Consider the following 22,075-nt stretch of genomic DNA (forward strand, 5'->3'; position numbering starts at 1 on the left):
TGGGTCACCCATCTTGGGATTGTTCTAGCCCCCTTCTCGCTTAACTTCAGAGTTCCTACAGAACCCGAAGCCAGTGAGCTCCCATAAGGCCTCGTGCTAGGTAAGGATGGGAATATACATATAAGGATCACTCCCCTGGACGATGTGGGATGTCACACCTTTCACCGGCCACACAATAGCTCTCTCTTCCATGCAGTCCTTCTAACATGTTCGAATTATGCCTAAATTGTCAACGTGTCGAATCTAATTGTGTTGGACCATATGTTAATAATACCATTAATTTTTCCAAAAACAAAAAAAAAAAATATTGACATGTTTCTTTTGGGTTTTTTAATCGGGGGTTGTTGGGAATAATGTTCTAATTTTCAAATTGTTGTGGGTGGTAAGGGAGGTGGCGGTGAGGAGTTGGGGAGGTTAGAAACTGGGTGGTTGAGGTTTGAAGATATAGGGTGGCTGGAGTTGCCTATTGCTAAATTATTATTATTATTATTTTCTTTTTGTTCTTGTTGGGTGTAGAAAGAGAATTATTGAGCACATTTGGAATTTCAAAATAAAAAGTAATAATTGTGTTGGGTCATATGTTAATAATACCATTAATTTTTCCAAAAAAAGAAAAACAAAATATTGACATGTTTCCTTTGGGTTTTTTAATCGGGGGTTGTTGAGAATAATGTTCTAATTTCCAAATTGTTGTGGGTGGTAAGGGAGGTGGCGGTGGGGAGTTGGGGAGGTTAGAAATTGGGTGGTTGAGGTTTGAAGAGATAGGGTGGCTGGAGTTGCCTATTACTAAATTATTATTATTATTATTATTATTTTCTTTTTGTTCTTGTTGGGTGTAGAAACAGAATTATTGAGCATATTTGGAATTTCAAAATAAAAAATAATAAGTTTAGTGTAAAAAGAGGATAAATGAGTCTAAATAATCTACATTAAGGAAAAAGGTGTAAGCTTAGCCTCACAATTTACTAGTAATAATGTGATTTAAATTAATCTTTAACAAGAATCGAACTTAACACCTTTCATTTACAAATGATAAAAAATCACAAATCCTTAGTACTAAGTGGCAAAAAAAGACACCGATATTAAGTGACTAGATTGCTACAATCTTGAACAAATTTTCTGGTCGCGTGAAAGGAACACGGAGATAGCCAAAAAGAAAGGTGGTAAAGCGCGTGGGAATTAATAGCGTGAAGAAGTGGTTTCGTATAATTTCAAACCCACGTGAACGTTGGACGGGCGACAGCTCATAACTCACTGGTGGACGATGTGAGTGAGGGTGTTTAAGTAATTTTGTTCACAACCTTGCTCTCCGTCTCATTTTCTCGCTGGGGTCTTCGAATATATTCCAATGTTCAAGGTTTAGTGAACTAATGCCAAATTAAATGGTAAACTCTCAAAATTTAATTACATATTATACTGGTAATTAACCAAAACACTTATTTATATACAACATTTCGGTCAACTATTTTGATTCTTTCTTTTATGGGAGTATTTTTGTTCATCACCATTTAGTGTGATGTATGCTCATCATTCTATTTATAACAGTTATATGAGTTTGAATTTCGAAATTCGTGTAGTGGATAAAAACAAATCTAAAAATTCAAATTCATCTAACGATGATAAATATACACTACAATAAATGATAATGAACAAAAATACGCTCTTCTTTTATGTACACATTACAGTCCCTATAATCTTTAAAGCATATCCAATGCTTGTTCCTATACATGTCCTCACCACCGCATGTCCTTATATTTAAGGACTTTGTAGCTTTCAATATGCTACAACTACAGTCCCTATAGTAGAGGGATTGGGGTGGGCCCAGGTCCATTTTGAGTGGGGTGAAATCTCAAGCACGTGAATCAGACTGTTAGAATGTTCTGCAACTTTCAATGCGGTGGGTCCCCTTTTTTTTTTTCTTTTGTTTATTGATGGAAGATCAACAATTATGATAATTTTTTTAGTTTTGTTTTTGTATTTTTACTGCTTAGATCAACGATTATGATAATTCTTGTGTCTTAGTTTTTGTTTTTTACCGCTCAGATCAACGACTGTAAAATTAACAAAGATTTTCTTTCATTTTTTAGTCTTTAAGTTTAAGGATTATACTATGGAGACACTCCCATTAGTATTATGAATGTTATTATTTCTTTAAAATAAATATTATGCCACTTACGTATTCATCTTCATTTGTAAGTAAGATTTTTTAGGTTCAATTATCGTTAAAAAGTGAAGTTGAACCACATTATTATAACCACATTATTATGGCAAGTCCATTGTGAGGCTTATCCATTCCCCAGCCTTAGTGTAAATACTCTCGTTTGTTAAAAAAAATAAAAATTATAGAATTAAAAAAAATCATTTATCCTCACTATTATAAGAAAAAAAATGAATGAAAATTGGATGATCTACTTGTATTAACATTATTAATTGCAATTAAATAAGAGTAATGTTATTCATACCATTTTTTATACTACATTTTTATACCACCTTAGGTAGCATCTGATGTGGACAGCCACATCCTTTGAAAAATTTGCAAAACCCAAGAAAATGAAGAAGAAAGACTCCTCGTATACCACAATCATTATTTAATTAACTAATTTTTTTTAATTATTAGTTTATTAAATAGCATTAAATAACCCAAAACCTGCATGATCGCCATGAGGCATAACCAAAATCCAGCTCTAATTCCTCTGGCAATTTCATAACTTGTCAAAAAGCCATCACCCATTAAGCATACATGAGATCATGAGATACAGTACAATAAATAAAATCACCAATCCCCTGCTACCACCCCAGATCCTCATCCCAGCACCCGCACACGTGGCCCAATCACAGAGCGAGTAAGCCTCTGAGAGTGTAAAGAGGAGAGTAGCTCACTGTCTTATTCCGTCCCTCCCAATCACATTTCCCACTCCCTTTATGTACGTTCTGCCCTCTCATTTTGTTCTTCCATATTTTCCTTCCCTTCTTCCCGAGAAACTCTCTCATCCTCGCACCACGCAATTTTCTCACCGCACCCACAGAACCAAAACGTCGTCGTTGAGAATGGCGTCGTCGGCGAGGGTAGATCTAGACGGCAACCCGATAAAGCCCATTACGATATGTATGATCGGAGCCGGAGGGTTCATTGGGTCCCACCTCTGCGAGAAGCTGATGTCGGAGACGCCGCACAAGGTCCTGGCTCTGGACGTCTACAATGACAAGATCAAGCACCTGCTCGAGCCCGAGAACGCGCACCCCTGGTCCGATCGTATCCAGTTCCACCGACTCAACATCAAGCAGGACTCGCGCCTCGAAGGCCTCATCAAAATGGCAGATCTGGTACAATCCATTTCTTCGATTTTGTTCTTCGTGGCGATTTTTTGCTTGATTTTGTGGTATTTTTCTTGATTTTGCATAATTTTCTTGCTTTTTGAATGGTTTGGATTTGTGGGTTTTTCGCAGACGATTAATCTGGCGGCCATCTGTACTCCGGCAGACTACAACACCCGCCCGCTCGACACCATCTACAGCAACTTCATCGATGCGCTGCCGGTGGTGGGTTTTCGGTTCTTGTTTTCTTGATTTTTGGGATAGTGAAATTTGATTGCGAAATTTGGGATTTTGGGTTGGTGGGGGTGGGGATTGATTGAGTTGATGTGGGTTTTCCTTACATTTTGGTATATTTTGTGATTAATTATTGTTAGGTGAAGTACTGCTCCGAAAACAACAAGCGTTTGATTCACTTTTCTACGTGTGAAGTGTATGGGAAAACCATTGGAAGCTATCTTCCTAAAGATAGCCCTCTTCGTCAGGTACCCCCTTTGTCCCTTTCTTTTCAATTTTCTTTTATGTATTTGCTTTACTAGTTTTCTTCGGCATGTTTCGGATCTATGCCTTTCTTGGTGTTTGTTTTATCGTACCCTTTCTTTTCAATTTTCTTTTATGTATTTGCTTTACTAGTTTTCTTCGGCATGTTTCGGATCTATGCCTTTCTTGGTGTTTGTTTTATCGTAAAGTTGTTCATTTGCATAATTTAAATGGTTTGATTCCATTATTCTGATTTTGGGATCTGCAATTACGTTTCGGTGGTATGGCATTATCCCCTAATAATGCTTAAACATGTGTTTTACTATGGGATCTGATGCTAATTAGATCTAGAGCATTTTCAATAGTAAACCTTGACATTTTGTTGCATGTATAACAATAATTTAGAATCTGGTTTGATGGGTATGCCGGGTATGGACTTGATAGTGAAGAAACAGATTTTTTTCTGTTTTGATGTCAATAGATTATGTGTTTCTAAGAAAGTTCAAAGGCTGGGCGGAGCAGGGGCCAAGCCTTTTATAGATATTCAATCATGGCATCAAAAGCCTGGCTTTGCCCGGCTACCCCACGATCCAAGTGCATGGTTAGTATTTTGTTTCAGCGAATGTCTTTGAAGTGTTAGTGTTGTGCTTCATTTTGTTTGGTGGGTCGTTGTGATAGAATGTAAAGTCTTCAAGGTTTGTACGTTTTTGGGATATTATGTCCCACTCTTCAAGGTAATGTAATTTTTTCAGATGGAGTCACTGATCAATGCAATAAGTGGCTTTGAAGTTTGTTGATGCTGTATAATTTGCACTTTGTTATCGGAAAACTTACTTATCGTGTTCTATGTTTTCATAGGATCCTGCTTATTATGTGCTTAAAGAAGATGAATCCCCTTGCATTTTTGGATCTATTGAGAAGCAGAGATGGTCCTATGCATGCGCAAAGCAATTGATCGAGAGGCTGATTTATGGTTAGTCATCTCTTTGTTCTACTTTTATGTGGTCAATCATGAATTGGTAATTGTAACATACGTTTCTGATTCTGACTTGATTTCTTCTCATTTACAGCTGAGGGTGCGGAAAATGGTCTTGAGTTTACCATTGTGAGACCCTTTAACTGGATTGGACCTAGGATGGATTTCATTCCTGGCATTGACGGCCCAAGTGAGGGTGTTCCAAGAGTTCTTGCATGCTTCAGTAATGTATGTCAGATGAATTGTTGTAGAATTCCCTATTTATTTGGTATTTCGATATTTGTGTTGTGATCATGCTTTGCTTTCATTGGTTGCAGAATCTTCTTCGCCATGAGCCTCTCAAGCTTGTAGATGGTGGCCAATCTCAGAGAACTTTTGTCTACATAAAGGATGCTATTGAAGCTGTTATGTTGATGATCGTAAGTTAAAAAAAACAATATATTTTGCTCAAATTAATACTAAGCATGCAAAAGTTGTTGCTCAGTAATGTGATCTGTTTTCTCAGGAAAATCCTGCTAGGGCCAATGGTCACATCTTCAATGTTGGCAACCCTAACAATGAAGTTACTGTTAGGCAGCTTGGTGAAATGATGACTGAGGTGAATAATTGTCTTTGATACCATCTTCTTTTTAGTTAATTCAGTTGCATTAGCGGTATTTTGATTAAATTCATATGGATACAAGGATTGATGTTCGTATACATTACAGGTTTATGTGAAAGTAAGTGGCGAACCAAAACTGGAGACACCCACCATTGATGTTAGCTCTCAAGAATTCTATGGAGTGGGATATGATGATAGCGACAAGAGAATTCCTGACATGACTATTATCAACAAGCAGCTTGGTATGTATCTTTCATTTGACTCGTCTTTAATCTGATTGACCCATGTGACTTAACGGCATTCTAACAACGTAATGGGGCTATCTATGACAGGTTGGAATCCAAAGACCTCTCTCTGGGACTTGCTTGAATCAACCCTCACGTATCAGCATAGGACATATGCCGAGGCTGTCAAGAAGGCCATTTCCCAATCATCTGCAAACTAAATAAGGGTGCTGTTGTTTGGTGCGACGAATCAAGGATCCTTGCTGAGGTGTGCTGTGTCGAAATTCTTTCGGAAGAGATCTTCAGATGTACCTTAATGTCTGTCAAATAGTTCGTGGTAGAGGTTCAACAATACGTGCTTGGGATTATGTCTTCAGAATATAATCTAGATTACTGTAATTTGTCACCAGAGCTTTTGCTGCGACATGCTGGCGGGGGTGCTTATAGGGGGGTCAATTATACAAGTCGAGTTATTTTATTTATTTATTTCAAGCATTCTGCTGCTTTTGTTCATCAATCTGTTTTTACAGCTAAAAAGATTATAATTGTGTTGTTGAATTTCACTTATATCAGTGATAAAGATTTAGGGAGATATATTCATATATTTCAAATTACTTCTCTAACATCTTTTTAATTTTTTAATATTTTTTTATGAAGTGTTAGTGGTGTGTAGAATATCTAAAAAAATTATATGTAATGAAATAGTAGTCCCTAAATTTGGCTGACTTAGTAACACATGTACGTTGTTACTGTGGTCTTTCATGTCAATGAAACTTGTAAAAGTTTTCCTCCATATGACGTTGAATTATTGGTATGAGCACCATTATGGCAGTGTACCTGTGTCGTCGTCGAAGTCATATTTAAGGGGTTTGTTTTTCGCTCGTGAGTACATATGATACAACTTTATGAATAAGACAATGTTATATAACATTTTATGGGATGGGGTGTACAAAAACCTTCATGGCCTAAGATAAGCATGTCCTCCACAGCATGGCTGAAGTAAGCATGTCCCCCATGACTACAACCTATGTCACCCGCAACCATACACATGGTATGACATGAAGAGAAGGGAAAAGGTTCAAAGAAGATCGGAATAGTCCAATCAATCGAACGGCTCCTCATCATACTATGCCACCATTAGCATGCAAATTTTATTTTGACAAGCATATGCAGATTTCATGTTCATATCTTACGGATTTTAATCGTATTACTTAAGCTCTAATACCACATGTTACATAAAATTGTAACTTAAAAAATACTTACTGAAAGAGAGCACTTACATGACATGAGTATACGTTATGATAATATCCTTACCAATGACACAAGGTCACTTAGAAAAAAACTTACACGTTATTGTATTATTGACACGTAACGTCTCGATGACGGTGTACCGTGCTAATGATCACGGGTTTGAATCTGTGTTGAATGATCAATCAATCTTAGTCCAAGTTGCAGCGAAGTCACGGCAGCTACGAGACCAAAATCAAGTTGGAATATTGCTAGATAACTATCATAACTTCAAACTCATTTTACCAAGCATCATGCATGAAATTTTACTCCATAATTCAACCCGCCATTATTTCCTTGAGGAAACCAACCATGCATTCAATTATGCATGCGCGCATTAACAACCAAATTCATTGGAAACAGGCTTTGACTGGATTCAGTTCTACAAGTTTCGAATGACGCATGCGTGCATTAACAACCAAATGCATTGGAAAGAGACTTTTGACTGGATTCAGTTGACAAGGTTCGATTGTCTTGCAGAAGTAGAGGAAGCACGTGACTTGCAAGCATGCGCGTGACTTATCTATATATTGATCACGAACCATGAGTTTTGCTCACAGGAACCCTTGATACTTACTATACACGACGAGCCAACCTTGAAGAAGAACCCCCCTGGGTCCTGGTATGGTATGGCTTTAATTTACTTATCTTCTTTCCATTGCGATTAATTTACGTTCTTCTCTCTCTCTCTCTCTCTCTCCCCTCTCTATTTCTCTTTCCATTTAGTTTCTTGTTACCTTTTCACTTTTTTGAGTTGTTCTTGGGTGTTCAATTTTCTGTAGGGTTTTGCCGAAGAATTGTATTAGTATTTTTGTTTTAATATAACTGTTATGCTATCATCTAACAAATAATATTTCAAGATGCCTCCAGAAATTAAATAGCTCTTACGAACTGTACATGCTCACAGGATTGCAATATGGAATCGAAACAAAGTTCGGAGAGCTCGAAGAAAAAGGAGGGAAGTGAGAACGAGTCGTCGTACAGCGTAGGTGCAATTGCTGCTGGTGCTGCTGCTGGGATTGGTCTACTGGCATGGGGTTTATCTGCACTTGTTTCATCAGCTGGTTCGGAGTCAGAGAGAAAGAAGAAAACAATGAAAGCTCCAGGAAAAGATGATATCATAGATAGGGAAGAGTTTGAACGTGATCCTAAAGGCTATTTCAGAGAGTTGCGCAAGAATTAGGATGTTCTCTTGAACGTATGAGATTATTATGTCTTTGCTTTTGTTAATCTATCTTTATGTGCATTTTCTCTATCTATGTTAAATTATCTAATGGAAATTCAGAGCCAGCTTCTTATCTTGTAGAGATGATTAGGGTTTTTGCTTTCTATTTTAATTTCTGGTGTGTTGTTTCCAACTCAAAATTTGCTAGACTTTGGATGTAACACAAAGCCGACAAGATAACACGATTCTAAATAAGTATTTGATCATTCCGTGCAACAAAAAATTTGGTAATAAGATCTCGGTGATGGATGTTGTTAGACTGGAGATCACATATGAAGATTTACTCTCTCGAATAAATGAATTGGATGAATGAAATAGGTTTGAATGCCAACCTATTTGTAAACAACCAAATTAAGGTTACCATTCAACATGTGTATGACCCTTGTTGGATGGTTGCAAGCCTTATGCATTCATTATATACTCGTCACTTAGTAGAGCAATGTATTTACTTTAGAGTCACGTATTTTGACCAACAGACGTATTCCTTCAACTAGCATCTTCCGAGGCATTTGTACAGAGTTTGCAGCTAGAAAATTGGCTTCTTTTCAGCACATATACCTCTCGTTTTCATGGTTCAAAACACATGGGCACGAGATGGTTATAAAAGTGAATGGGCTTGTGAATTTTGTAAAGAAATGACGGGCAGTAAAAAAAGAAAGATAAAAAATAGTCACACCTGGTGGGATTTGAAGTTCTTGAACCCACAACTCCTTGATTAGAAGTGAATCATCTAAAGAAGCAAATGTTCGAGATAACTGTATTCTTTAATGGTCTATATGGCACTTCACCTCCAACATTTTTTTTTTGGTCAATCCCAACTCCAACATTTGTCTTATAAAATATTTGTCACCCAAAACTAAAGGCAAATGGCTAGAACTGAAAGAACTCTGATCTCCTAAAAGTAGAATTTCTTATAGTATTATTCGCTTCAAAAAAATAAAAATAAAAATTTATGGCATTATATTTTGGGAGTTGTTAATGATTTGCACTTCTGTCAAGTATCTTTTCATTTTTATATTTTATTTATTTGGAATGCTTGATACTTCTTAGAGAGTGCCAATAACGTTATCAATATTTTTTGCTAAAAACTTGCTCGTATCGGTATATGGTGTTCTACAGAAGTGGTAAAAAAAAAAAAATTGTGTTTATGCATAGTGATATGGGTTTGATCTCTACCGATTCTCTTCTTCCCAACTCCAAAATAAAAAACTTACTCATTTCGTTTCATATGTGGACTCATTATTCATACTTTTAAGAGAAGGTCTTATACGGGGACACCAGACAAGACCAAAAAATAGAGGATGAGGTCAAAAATGAATCTACAATTCCGGATCCTTGAGGATTTCGGGAATCCATGAATCATGTCCATTCATCATATATCATGCAGTCAGTTTTTCTTAGATACTGGTTGTATTCAATTTTAAATAATAAAATTTAAAATAATTTCTGACCACACGATACATGATAAACGGACAAAATACGCAAATCCCCGGAATCCTCACAAAAAGTATCCTTATTCGTCAAAAATGGGATAGAGGTGGGCCTCAAATCAGGGGGTGGGCCATGAGAGTTATTTTGAGTCTAGGCGTCGGAAGAGCAATGCTAAGAAAACAATTTATCTAATGATTTGCGTATGTAATATGAAAAATTAGTCTACTTACTATTATCCCCATTGGAAATTAGTGGTCTGGACTCCAAACTTTGAATTTCTCCTTTGATAGGCCGATTGACAGAGAATACATGATCTGGCCTGCCTCTCACGGTCAACAACACTTATTTTTGCATTAATCATACAACCTCTAATATACATTTATAATCTATTTATTTGAGGTTTAATAAAATGGTAAAGAATAATAAGTCCCAGTCGTGCCAAGAGTGTAGTGTTATATAATTAGGTAGTGCCTTTGTTATGTGGTTGTTGTTGTGATTGTATGAGTTTCATGCTTAATGACAATTCAATATTATCCAGCACATACAATTATTAGTTCGGATAAAAACATACTTGCATCATCTACTTCTCATCTTTACTTAATTTATACGTAATTACTCATCATCTATGTTTTCTACTTTCTCATACTTATTGCCTACCAAAACGCACGCTGTATCCAACATTATGATGCATATATAGTGTTTCTTTTTTTAATAAACGATGACATTTACACTAAGAGGATGGGAGAGTGGTTAGGCCTTACAATGTGTTTGCCACATAATGTGGTTCAACTTCATCTTTGTCGAAAATCGAATTTAAGACCTCTCACTGACAAGTAAAGAAGAATATCACTAAACCGTAAGTACTATGTAGCTACAATGCTCATATTTATATATATAGATAAATGACTTGAGGATAAATTTTCAGACCTGTATTTTACACGTTTGTATTCAATTTCTGATACTAATGAATCACACGATTGTGATCGGGGAGACTAAAATACCTCTGTGAGTGCATTTTTAGAAAAACCATCAGCTGATCCTTTTTTATTGTAGGAAAAAAAAAAAAAAAAAAAAGTAAGAAAAAATATTAATATGGTGGAATGTGCGTACATGAGTGCATTTTTGGATTTGCAAATTGCAAATGGATCGAATAGAAAATATATGGTCGGAGAAAGAATTGTTTGTGGTCCGGGACTCATTTGTGTCCTATTGATTCATGGGAGAGTGCTAAAACTTGTATATTCTCAACAAACTTGACAACTAAATCTTGTATATTTTCAACTAACTCCCGTTGTCTTCGATTCGCAATATCAGCAGCAGCGATCTGCCATCTTCTTCGACAATCGCCGTTTGCATCATCATCATCCTCTTCGCCGGAAACCCCTTCATCATTGCAGTAAACTTCTACAATTGCTCTCTGCTACCGAAGCCGATCAGAATGAGATTGGTTCTGTAGCAAAACTTGAGATTAACAAAACCATATCGGACCAAATTGAGAGGTACTTTTGGTTTTGGTTCCGGTATCAATTCACACGCCAAACCGTATCGTACCGTGTCCAGCCCTACCCACAAGTACTCACAAGTTAAATATAATAGATTAACTCCCGCTCTCAACCTTCTTCCCTTCCCTCATTCGTTGCCTCGCACTAGACATGAGGGGGTGTCGTTCTGCGTGTTGTGGCCTCTTCCACTCCCCATGTTGATGAGGGTTGCCTAATCTAAGGAGAGCGTACGAATGATGGAAACCAGCTTGACGAAACTGGTGAGAGTAGGAATTAGTGTTGATTCCGACAAACAACCACAAATGTTGATGCACAAAATCGGATAGACTTTGGAACAACTTAAAGTGTTAAGTTTGTGACCAATGCAAGATTGCTCAGGTCACCAAATGTAGGTGAATAGGTAGAGAAACACATATAGAGAAGTAAGTACAAGATATACACGGTTCACTATAAGTTGGACTATGTCCACAAGGGTAAAGGAGTTCCCATTAATAAAAAAAAGTTTACACAATACATAAGTTCAAGCATAATCATCACTAGGGGGTCCTAATGATGAGTTTGAGCACAATAATGGCCTTAGGAATTAATTATAAAATAATGGTCTCCTTTATAGTTCAGTAGAGTCTTCGATATCCGTTAGCGATCGATGTGGACTCGAGGAGCTTTTATTCTAACGTTAACGCATGTTGTGTTGTGTTTGGTCTCTTAACTGGAAAAGAACGCATGTGCTTCAACAAGGATGTTTTAGCATGAACCCTTTAGTAGGTTCCTAAAGGTAATTTCGAGATGATGAAATATGGTACAAACAAGATTAAATGACAGTTTCACGAGACATTTAAATTAATAAACTAAATTCAAAATAGTTGTAAAAATCAAATTTTAACTACTAAAATTCTCACAGTATTGAATGAAGCAGCATTGATGTCCGCACCCACCTTAAAGAACATAAAATAACTTATACAAAACGTCACATGTAGACCCCATAAAAGTAGTTACAACTCCTGGAAGAATCTTCAACCAACTATAAGAAATTGAGATGGAGTGTTCTTCAACCTCAAGAAAATAAAAAAGAAGGGAGTGTTCTTGGTGGGCACCACACCCCACGCTCACAATCAATCTCCCTGAAAAACCCATGTTTACTTGTAATAAAAATCGATCGCAACCGAAAACTACCGCGACGATCCGACACCACGCGGCTCGGAAAATGATTGCAGAGAAGGTGCTTGCCAAAAAGCCTCAGACATAAATGATTAATTACCCTTTGTCTCCAACAAGTAAAACCCCATTATTTTCCGGCTAAGGAGCAAAAAGGCCCCCCTTCCCTCTCGACCACTGATTGATGCTTTTGCTTGCGTCGACCCCATGACTTTGTTCCCGCACATGCCGGCCTCTTCTGGGTGTCGTAATTTTCGTAGCTTTTTTTATGAACTTTGCTTTGCTCACGCATTGGGGGCGTCGTGATCTGTGCACCCTTTTCTGGGTTTTTGTCTTTTGATTAAATTTGAATTTGTGTTGGGTTTTTTTTTGTTTATTTATGGTCCCATCCCATCTTATGGTGTTTGGTGGTCGTGGTGGGTGTGGGGTTTTCTCATTTGATGAGAGAGAAAGAGAGGGCGAGCGAGCTGTAAAGGGGCACTCGGCATTTGTTTGACTAAGTTGGACTTGGATTCCTACTTACGTTGCTTGCTGCCCGTCTTTAACCCCTCCTTTTCACTTTTGAAGTTTGATTAAACAACTGGTTTCTGGGTCTCTGTTCCTCCTCTCCACCCAATTTCATGAAGCTCTTGTTTTCCTAGAGAGAGAGAGTAAAGGTTCTCTCTTCCCACCTCAGCCATGGCTCCAGCTGGCAAGGTTTCTGAGTTTTGCAGACAAGGCAATGACTGGTAATCTCTCTCCCCCTCCCTCCCTCCCTCCCTCCCCTTGTACACCACTTTCATGGACAGAAATATGACCCTTTTCTTCCAGGTTCAATTCTCAAAATTAATGTTCTTTTAAGGCCAGAATCTGACTATATTTCAATTGCAGCCTTCAATTCTACTTTAATTCAGATAGAATTCTATCATTCAATAACAAATAAACCCCTTTTTGGTAAATTGCAAATTGTTTAATTCATTCATTATACACTTTCACGAACAGTAATATCAGTCCCTTACCAAGTTTTCTTCAAGGCTTTTATCTTCACAATTATTCTTCTTTTTTGGGACTTAATTCGAGTTTAATTAATTGGTTGTTGAATTTATGGCCTGTAGGACAGATAGAGTTTAATTCCATTTGAATTACAGCTTTTAATTTTATAATTCAATTCAGATACAAGTCTATAATTCAATCTAAATAAACCTTTTTCTGTTCAAATGGAAATTCATTATTTCATTGAATAATGAAGGAAGCTGGAGAGACTATGGAATTGATGTTTGTTTTTTTGTTTTTTTTTTTTTTTTTGGTTCTTTCTCTGTAAGGTTTTGCAAAGCGGGATTGCCAAGTGATATTACTGTGGTTGTGGACGGCGTGAGCTTCCATCTTCATAAGGTATGTGTGCACCTATCATTTGATGCGGTGGTTCTGCAATTTAGGGGGATTGAGAATGGATATAAAATAGAAGGGCTTGGGTTGTTCTCAAACATCAGAAATAAGTAGTTTGGTAAGTTATGCTAGATTTAGCCATAAGCCATGAGCTTTTCACTTCTCTCTTGTAAATTGGCGGTGCACTCTAAGCTTCCAATATATGTGTCCGGTCCAAAAATAGGGGTTGAGTGGTTGCCCCCCGCCGCTATCCCCTAATATTATATTCATGTCACTGATGGCTTCGTTTCACTATTAGTGGTTAGCTTTTATGTTATGTTAGGTTTATTTCTGCAGTTGGTGTGGCTTTTGTTATATTGCGGTCTGTTGTTGTTCTTGTTGTCTTTCCCCCTAAGGATGTTTTTATAATGGAAAATAAAATCATAGTTGTTAATTGTGAATTTTAAGTAGGACATGTCACTTATAATATTTTATAATCTCCAGTTTCCTCTCATATCAAAATGTGGGAAGATATCACATATGTACGAAGAGTCCAAAAGCACACGCAAGAGCATTTTCACCGCAATTCTGGAGGAACTCCCTGGTGGCCCTGACATGTTTCTGATTGCAGCTAAATTCTGCTATGGTATGCGAGTGGAATTGACTCCAAGAAATGTAGTAATCGTGTACTGCGCAGCGGACTACCTTGAAATGACAGATGAGTATGGGGAAGGAAACTTGCTCTCAAAGTCAGAGAGTTGCTTCCATAAGAATGTACTTCACAACTGGAAAGACTCTATCTTGGCTCTTCAAAGTTGTGAGACTGTAATTGAAAGGGCAGAAAAGCTTCACATAGTAAACAAGTGTGTAAATGCTATATCGGTGATGGTTTGTACAGATCCTAGTTTGTTTGGATGGCCCATGATGATGTATGGTAGCTTACAGAGTCCTGGTGGAAGCATCCTATGGAACGGAATTAACACTGGAGCGAGAATTCGAAGCTCTGAGTCTAACTGGTGGTTTGAAGACATCTCATACCTTAGTGTGAGTTTGTTTGAGAGGCTTATCAAGACAATGGAAACAAGGGGTATAAGACCCGAAAACCTAGTAGGTGCTATAATGCATTATACCAGAAAGTACCTGCCTGGCCTAGGACGATGGCAGGGTGGACAACACGGTATACCCAGAACAGTTACAAGTTTTAGTTTGACGCCCATTGCCCTTGATCAAAGGGTAGTTTTAGAAAGCATTGAAAAACTTCTTCCCCTCAAGAAGGGGAAATCATTTTGCCGTTTTCTACTTGGTCTTCTTCGTGTTGCATTAATATTGGGTGTCAGTCAAACCTGCAAGGATGCTTTGGAGAGGAGAATAGGGATGCAGCTGGAATTGGCAACCCTAGATGGTCTTCTGATTCCTACTTATTCAGATACTGATGCATTGTATGATGCTGACTGTGTTGAACGAATAATCCATCATTTTATGTCGTCAGAATCAAAGGCTACACCATTTTCTCCGTCATCATTTGACATGGAAACATCGCCATCATCAAGACCTTTACAGAAAGTTGCAAAGTTGGTAGATAGCTATATTGCGGAGGTTGCTTCGGATGTGACTTTAAAACCAGGAAAGATACGCTCTCTTGCGGAGGCCCTCCCAGAATCTTCAAGAACTTTATATGATGGGTTGTATAGGTCACTGGATATATACTTCAAGGCACACCCTTGGCTCTCCAATAAAGAGAAGGAAGATCTCTGCAGCATCATTGACTTCCAGAAGCTATCTATTGATGCGTGTTCCCATGCATCTCAAAATGAGAGGTTGCCACTTAGAGTTGTTCTTCAAGTCCTGTTCTTTGAGCAGATGCATTTGAGAACCGCTCTAGCTGGTTGTCTTCATGGCTTGGAAACTCAAAGTGGCCCCACAGGTCCTGCGACTGTCCCGGGTGACATGGCTGGCCAGATTATACAGAGGGATGGGTGGGTGACTATGGTGCGTGAGAATCGCGTTTTAAAGGTGGATATGGAAAAGATGAGATCTAGAGTTGGTGAACTCGAAGAAGAGTTCAGTAAAATAAAGCAAGAGATGAAAAAGGTGAGCAAATCACATAGCTCCCTCAGTTCTCCTCGTGTGGTTGGCAGGAGGATTGGGTGCAGTCTTCTCTCGAGACCCTCTGATGCTAAACCAGATACTGTTGAGAGTACTCGGCCATCCCCAAGATCATCAGTTGAGCAGGCACGTCCTTCGACCTTGCATTATAGACACAAGAAAATTTCCTTATAAAGCAAATAAAGCTTGCCTCGGTTAGTAGAGGCTCTGGTTGGTTCCCAGAAAATATGTGAGAAAGGAATGGAAAAATTCATAATCAACATTCTCAAAATGATTTCCATGTTTTGAGATAGTTTCATTTCCTTCATGTTTCTGTTAACCAACCAGAATAGTTCCAGGAGTCTCTGAACGGAGGATGGTACGCAACCTATCCATACTAATAGAAATATTGTCGTTATAAAGTTGGATTTTGAGTACAGAGAGAAATTCTTTTCACCTATTTAACGACAGTGGTTGGAACTTCGCAGTCATCATAGGATGAAGCATTATATTTCAAGAAGTTACGGATACCTTACCTGTAACGGAATGCTAGTCACATCCAAGATTTGAACTCATAGGTCCGCGCTCCTCTTCTTGAGGAGCTTTGTGACAAGTAAATAGACCTTGTTTCACAGAGAGAGAAGAAATTTTCGTTCTTTCAGTGTTTTTTTCTTCCAGTTAGCTTGTTTCTGGGTTTATACATGTACATCTTTATGAACCAAACTGTAACTTATAGGTCTGTGAAATATTGGAAAAATCAGCAATCATATATCTGAATTTGTTTGCCTTCCTTTGAGGTGGTTTGATTTGGAATTGCTGTTCATTAAACAGTGTAAATTTTCTGTAAATGAGGGATTGCAGTTGCTGAAAGCAAGGCAAGGTACGAGTCTGTTTAAATTATTGTGTTACGTGATGTGAGAGACAGAGAGAGGGATAAATAACCGGTTACATCCCCGGTTTTTCCGTTTAATTGTTCAAATTCTAAGCAGAGACGGCCAAAGTTTTCATTGTTCTGTATGGACAACAAATTTTAAACTGGCAGCATTTGTCAATGTTTCTTTTTTGCTTAGAGTGCTAACTGCTAATGATGGCACCAAAAGAAAAGAAAATTTATGTGTGACAGATTTTAATATATAAAAGTTAGGTGATAAGATTTTAATAAGTACGAAACATTGCAATTATTTGAATTTAGAAGACATGCTTACCTGTTTAAATTAAAGTGCCCCCCATCCAAGACGTGAACTCAATTCAAACATCTTATGAGTGTAGAGAAAAACCATAATTTATAATTTACATTTTATTTCGTTTATTTTGAGTTTGTAAAGTTAAGTGTATGAGTTAACTTTGGAGATAGAAGTATTTATTCGTTTGTTGACGGCTAGGTGGGACTAAGCTCATGAGCTTATTCACATCTCTCCTATGTGATGGAGAGAAACTTTCTAGTATCAAATGCATAGTCGCTTCACTTGTTCAATAAATATTTGTCACGTGTTTAAAAAGTACACCACACATTCATAAATCCTTGCTAAATATGGTCTAGGGGAGTAAAACCTGTACTTTAAGAATCAAGTCATAACTGTAAGTATGAAATAGTATGGTATAAGTAATAGGGAAGTAATTTCACATTTTTTATTTTTTTCATTATCATGACAGTTGTGTTCGTTTTTCTAAACTTTTGAGTTTGAAAGTGTGATTCGAGCACATGTGAATGTAAATAAGTTACTTAGTTCTCATTAGTTTAATAAACAAAAAAATAAGATCCAAGAAGGATGCCAAATAGGCCCTTATAATTTATTTCTATATCTTGCCGACCTTCCTTATAAGATAGGGAGGAAAAATGGGAAAATTAACAAATGATACGATAATTACACTAAATTCATCTAAAATAAAAAAAAAAAGAAATTTGAATTGAGTGCAGAGGGTGGATCATACTTGTCTAGTCAACTTGGCTAAACTTAGGTACGTTTTGGTTTGAAACGAATGTGTTTTTTCATAGTTTAAGTAGTAAACGAAGCAAGGAAGCCATCAATCGACGCTTTGGCCGAGTGGTTAAGGCGTGTGCCTGCTAAGTACATGGGGTTTCCCCGCGAGAGTTCGAATCTCTCAGGCGTCGATAAACTTTTTTACTTTTTAATATTTTACAGCCATTCACCTTCTGCCACGTGCTCCTTTTCCTACGGACTAAACCTCAGGCGATAAATCCCCGCGAGAGTTCAAGTCCCTCAGTCAGTCATCGAAAGTGTACTACAGCCAATCACCTATTGCCATCTGGAAGTTTTCCACGGACTGGACCGCAGGTGATTACGATCCCCTCAGTCAATTGTTTAGGAACTGTTTGAGTCTGTGACTTCCGTTCGTGCCAGTCTACACAAAATGTCAGTTTGTTCGCCGCCACCATCGCATGCGCACCTACCAAACGCCGTCGTTTCCAGCTCCGCCTCCGAGGCCAGAGCTCCTCTGCAATGTCTCCAAAACCCTAAACCCCATTCCAAACTCGCAAACTCCTTAAAGCTGGTGGCTTTACACCATTCGCCGTCTCGCAACCACCGTTTCCATCTCAATTGCGCGGGATCAGAGACCATTTCTGTCGCGGAAAAAAATGGTGATTTCACGGAGGCGAAAGCGATGGTTTCTGAGCCGAAAATCGACGGCTTCGGCGGAGGAAATGACGGTGGTGATGGCGGGGATTCATTTGGTGGCGGAGGAAGAGGAGAAGGAGACGGCGGGGGTAAAGAGGAGGGCGGAGAGGGAGAGGAGTTTGGGCCATTGCTGAAGTTTGATGAGGTGATGAAGGAGAGCGAAGCGCGGGGAGTGAAGCTTCCTTTGGACATGGTTGAGGCTGCTAAGACTACTGGGCTTCGGGAAGTGTTCCTTCTCCGCTACTTGGATTTGCAGGTTTGAATTTTTTCTTAATCTTATCATCATTTCTGATGAAAAATCTTCAAATTATGGTTTTTGTACGATTCTTATTGGGTTTTTGATTGAAATTCAGGGGTCAGTTTGGCCACTGGGTTTTTTGATGAAGTACTGCTCAATGCTACGTAATCGGATGCTGGCTGATCCTTCCTTTCTTTTCAAAGTTGGGACAGAGGTTTGTTTTCGTCATTTTTTTCGCTTCGGTTTTACTATATTTTTGAGTGATTGTTGGCGTTGGTCATAATCCTATGAGTTACATTACATGTATACCTGGACCGGTTTACAATCTCTGATCTTGTTAACTGCTAAAGAGATCTTTCATTGTCCACCTTTGTAATGCAGATAGTCATAGATTCTTGTTGTGCAACATTTGCAGAAGTTCAGAAAAGGGGAAAGGATTTCTGGGCAGAGTTTGAGTTGTATGCTGCTGATCTTTTGGTTGGAATAGTGGTTGACATTGCTTTGGTTGGCATGTTGGCACCCTATGCTCGGATTGGAAAGCCATCAGTGTCACGAGGTTTATTAGGAAGCGTGCAACAGGCTTGTGCCTCTCTTCCTAGCAGGTTAGCACTGCAACACAGCATTTTAGGATGCAAGTATTCTGCTGTACGTTTATCTAATGTTATACGTCAATAATTACTGCGCTTGACTTGAACGTAGTAAGACCTCAACAAGTACCAATCTTGTATTGTTTATTACCTTGAATGTAGTCCATCTTACCAGTTGCCTCTGTTTCTATTTTTAATTTGTTTCATTGGGATCATTAAAATGTTTCTATTTTTAATTTGTTTCATTGTGAGCCCATGTTGAGCTACAGAAAATGATGAAAACACAACGACTGACATAGTGACATAAATTAAATTTCTTTAACAAATGTGGGAGTGTAACTTAGGGTTATCTTTTGGGACCTTTTTGGGACCTCATAATTGTATTCTCTTATGTCTTGAGGTTGAATTCAAATCGATGAGTCCTCCTAGAATTCTTCTTTTGTGATGCATTGCATGGTCTTCATTAAATTTTTCACTGCATATATTCATCTTATGCAGCGTCTTTGAAGCTGAAAGGCCGGGATGTAAATTCACGGTCCAGCAGAGAACAGCCACATACTTCTATAAGGTAAAACATCTGATTAGCAATGTTTAACTTTTTGTGTAAGTAACAAATAAGTAATTAGTTGACTTCTGGACTGTAAATATTGAAGACAAATGTTCCATCAAGAAGAGGCCGGGTGGAGTTTTTCACTCTTTAGTTTTTTTAATGTAGTTCTTGCTTAATGATTCTCTCTTCAAATTAGGCTTCTGTACCAGTTTCATGTACCATTCTTAATTGTCTAGACCAAAATCTGGGTTCTGGTTCTTTTTAATTGATTGAAACATGTTGGTCCAGGGTGTGTTGTACGGATCAGTTGGCTTTGTATGTGGTCTTATTGGACAAGGAATTGCAAATATGATCATGAATGCCAAAAGGTATTCTTTTATCTAAATATAGTTTTCATGTTATGTCTGTTTTTCTGTCAGATGTCAGTCACTCTTGCTTGGATATCTGCTATTAAATGTGTTTTTAAGCGCCTGTTATTAACCCTTTCGTTTTTAGGCTTTAGCTTTCATTTTTTGTGTGTGTGAGAGGTAGAGGGGAAAGCATATGAGGAAAAAGAGGCATGAAGAATGGTAGAGGGACAGAGGAGGGAGTACTGAAGGAGAGTATGAAACAAAACTTGAAGGAGAGTACTGAAGAGGGAGTATGAAACAAAACTTGAAGGAGAGTACTGAAGGAGAGTATGAAACAAAACTTGAATGGTAGAGGGACAGAGGAGGGAGTACTGAAGGAGAGTATGAAACAAAACTTGAAAGTGAACAACTCGAATTTGTTTCCAGTTTTTAGTTTTCATTTACCATTCTATATGCATATCTTCCACATCTCTCCCACCATCCTTCCTCCACCCTTCTACATCTCTCCTTTCTCTCATGCAGTATCTCCTCTGTTTCTAACAAAAAATGAAATGGTTATCAAGTTGGCCTTAACTTTTGATACTTATATAGTTACGATAGTGGATCACATCAAACTGGCCCTAAGATTTCATACTTATTACGCTGATCATTGTGCCTGCCCAAGCTGTCGGGGGAAAAGATATTGTATTTGGAACATAAAGATCCTTCCATTGTTAATTTATTGTTGTCTACAACAGTGAAATTGGTAAATTGGTACTGACAACCTGAATTAGGTGTTTTGAATGGTATAAATACAAAGATCGCCCAAAACTTTCACCGAACCAAACCAAAAAGAAAACAAATTCTCCTTTTTAATGACAGTATTCACTCTCTTATTCTCATGTGTCATCAGGAGCGTAAACAAGTCAGAAGGGGACATACCCGTGCCTCCTCTCGTGAAAAGTGCTGCTCTTTGGGGTAGGTCCTGCATCCTTGTTCAGATTTATATCCTTTTCCTCATCTTTTTTTACATGTCCTAACTTTTCATTGAACTATCTACTACTGTCTATTGGTTAAGCAAGTTTCTGTCGGTCTTAGTTGTGAAGTCATGGAATAAATAACTAAAAGATATCCATAAACTATATTTCGACAAATGGTTGCTGTATAAAATTAATTCCCTGTTCTGATCTGATAAATCTGATATAGGAATAATGTCAAATGGTACTTGACACAGCTTTTGTTTTTGCACTTGAAAAGTAGGGAACAGTATATTACTATATTTGTATCAGTTGTTTCCGTGATCTTCGATGGAGCGGAAGCATATTCTTGTCCTAAAACCAAAAGTTAATATTGATGTCGTCGTCACTGCAAGTTATTCTCGCTTTATTCATATGATACACTAATTTACTTGTCACTTTGATTATTTGTGTACATATTTGCATGTGCAACCTGCCAACCTCAGTTACACTAACTGTTTTGCTCTGTTGAATCAGGTGTGTTTCTTGCTGTCTCGTCCAACACTCGTTATCAGATCATAAACGGTCTGGAAGGGCTGGTTGAAGCGTCACCGTTGGCAAAGCGTGTCCCGCCTGTTGCAATGGCATTCACTATAGGTGTACGATTCGCCAACAATATCTACGGTGGTATGCAATTCGTAGATTGGGCTAAATTAAGCGGAGTGCAGTAGCAGCAATGCATACCAATTACCAACAGGTGTTGCTTCTCAGTTTTCAGATGTCAAATGGACGATACGTTCTATTACATTTTGACTCAGATTTTGTCTGCTAGATCAATTCGATAGGGGTTAGACCTAGATAATTTTTTTTTTTTTCGGGAAATTTCAGTGGTTTAATGGTGAAATTGAAACATTTGGTTCGTACTTGATTGATATTGGCAATATTAGTGGTAACAGAGAAACTCTTATGTACGGCTGCCCTCTCATAGAAAGTAGGACTCACGTGTGCGGACCTACACAAACCGTGAGAGGGCTGCCGTATGCGGCATCCGTATATAAGAATTTATCGTGCTAGCAATAGCATGCCTTTCGTCCACCACATGATCTTTTACTGTCTTTACTGAATAATAGTAATCATCAACTCGAAAGAAAGCG

The 22,075-nt window shown here is 38.0% G+C and overlaps 3 protein-coding genes and 1 non-coding gene across 4 annotated transcripts; all 4 read left to right on the top strand.

The window, feature by feature from the left end:
- Positions 1-2,953: 2,953 nt before the first annotated feature.
- LOC103929854 (UDP-D-apiose/UDP-D-xylose synthase 2) lies at positions 2,954-6,106 on the top strand. The gene is made up of 9 exons (XM_009339113.3): positions 2,954-3,324; positions 3,448-3,540; positions 3,690-3,797; positions 4,651-4,765; positions 4,863-4,996; positions 5,086-5,187; positions 5,274-5,366; positions 5,476-5,611; positions 5,702-6,106. The coding sequence occupies exons 1-9, from the start codon at positions 3,049-3,051 to the stop codon at positions 5,812-5,814; spliced, it is 1,170 nt and encodes a 389-aa protein (XP_009337388.2). The 5' UTR covers positions 2,954-3,048; the 3' UTR covers positions 5,815-6,106.
- Positions 6,107-11,935: 5,829 nt separating this feature from the next.
- On the top strand, positions 11,936-16,412 carry LOC103929855 (BTB/POZ domain-containing protein At3g44820). Its single transcript, XM_009339114.3, has 3 exons — positions 11,936-12,921; positions 13,495-13,564; positions 14,042-16,412. Exons 1-3 carry the CDS (start codon positions 12,872-12,874, stop codon positions 15,815-15,817), a joined length of 1,896 nt encoding a protein of 631 aa, XP_009337389.2. The 5' UTR covers positions 11,936-12,871; the 3' UTR covers positions 15,818-16,412.
- A 1,241-nt stretch (positions 16,413-17,653) lies between these two features.
- Positions 17,654-17,735, top strand: TRNAS-GCU. Its single transcript has one exon. It is a non-coding gene; the product is annotated as a tRNA-Ser (tRNA).
- A 229-nt stretch (positions 17,736-17,964) lies between these two features.
- LOC103929856 (protein RETICULATA-RELATED 1, chloroplastic) lies at positions 17,965-21,844 on the top strand. The gene is made up of 7 exons (XM_009339117.3): positions 17,965-18,517; positions 18,615-18,713; positions 18,881-19,101; positions 19,585-19,654; positions 19,925-20,004; positions 20,879-20,943; positions 21,459-21,844. The coding sequence occupies exons 1-7, from the start codon at positions 17,996-17,998 to the stop codon at positions 21,650-21,652; spliced, it is 1,251 nt and encodes a 416-aa protein (XP_009337392.2). The 5' UTR covers positions 17,965-17,995; the 3' UTR covers positions 21,653-21,844.
- The last annotated feature ends 231 nt before the right edge of the window (positions 21,845-22,075 follow it).

The sequence above is a fragment of a genome, unplaced genomic scaffold (assembly GCF_019419815.1).
Source record: "Pyrus x bretschneideri cultivar Hongxiangsu unplaced genomic scaffold, Pyrus_bretschneideri_v1 Contig29, whole genome shotgun sequence".
NCBI classification, from domain to species: Eukaryota; Viridiplantae; Streptophyta; class Magnoliopsida; order Rosales; family Rosaceae; genus Pyrus; species Pyrus x bretschneideri.

Coding starts and splice junctions, on each gene's coding strand:
- LOC103929854 (XM_009339113.3), top strand. CDS start 3,049: ATGGCGTCGTCGGCGAGGGTAGATCTAGACGGCAACCCGATAAAGCCC. Junction 3,541..3,689: donor TCATCGATGCGCTGCCGGTG/GTGGGTTTTCGG, acceptor AATTATTGTTAG/GTGAAGTACTGCTCCGAAAA. Junction 4,997..5,085: donor TTCTTGCATGCTTCAGTAAT/GTATGTCAGATG, acceptor CATTGGTTGCAG/AATCTTCTTCGCCATGAGCC.
- LOC103929855 (XM_009339114.3), top strand. CDS start 12,872: ATGGCTCCAGCTGGCAAGGTTTCTGAGTTTTGCAGACAAGGCAATGAC. Junction 12,922..13,494: donor TGCAGACAAGGCAATGACTG/GTAATCTCTCTC, acceptor TTTCTCTGTAAG/GTTTTGCAAAGCGGGATTGC. Junction 13,565..14,041: donor TGAGCTTCCATCTTCATAAG/GTATGTGTGCAC, acceptor TATAATCTCCAG/TTTCCTCTCATATCAAAATG.
- LOC103929856 (XM_009339117.3), top strand. CDS start 17,996: ATGTCAGTTTGTTCGCCGCCACCATCGCATGCGCACCTACCAAACGCC. Junction 19,102..19,584: donor TGTGCCTCTCTTCCTAGCAG/GTTAGCACTGCA, acceptor CATCTTATGCAG/CGTCTTTGAAGCTGAAAGGC. Junction 20,944..21,458: donor GAAAAGTGCTGCTCTTTGGG/GTAGGTCCTGCA, acceptor CTGTTGAATCAG/GTGTGTTTCTTGCTGTCTCG.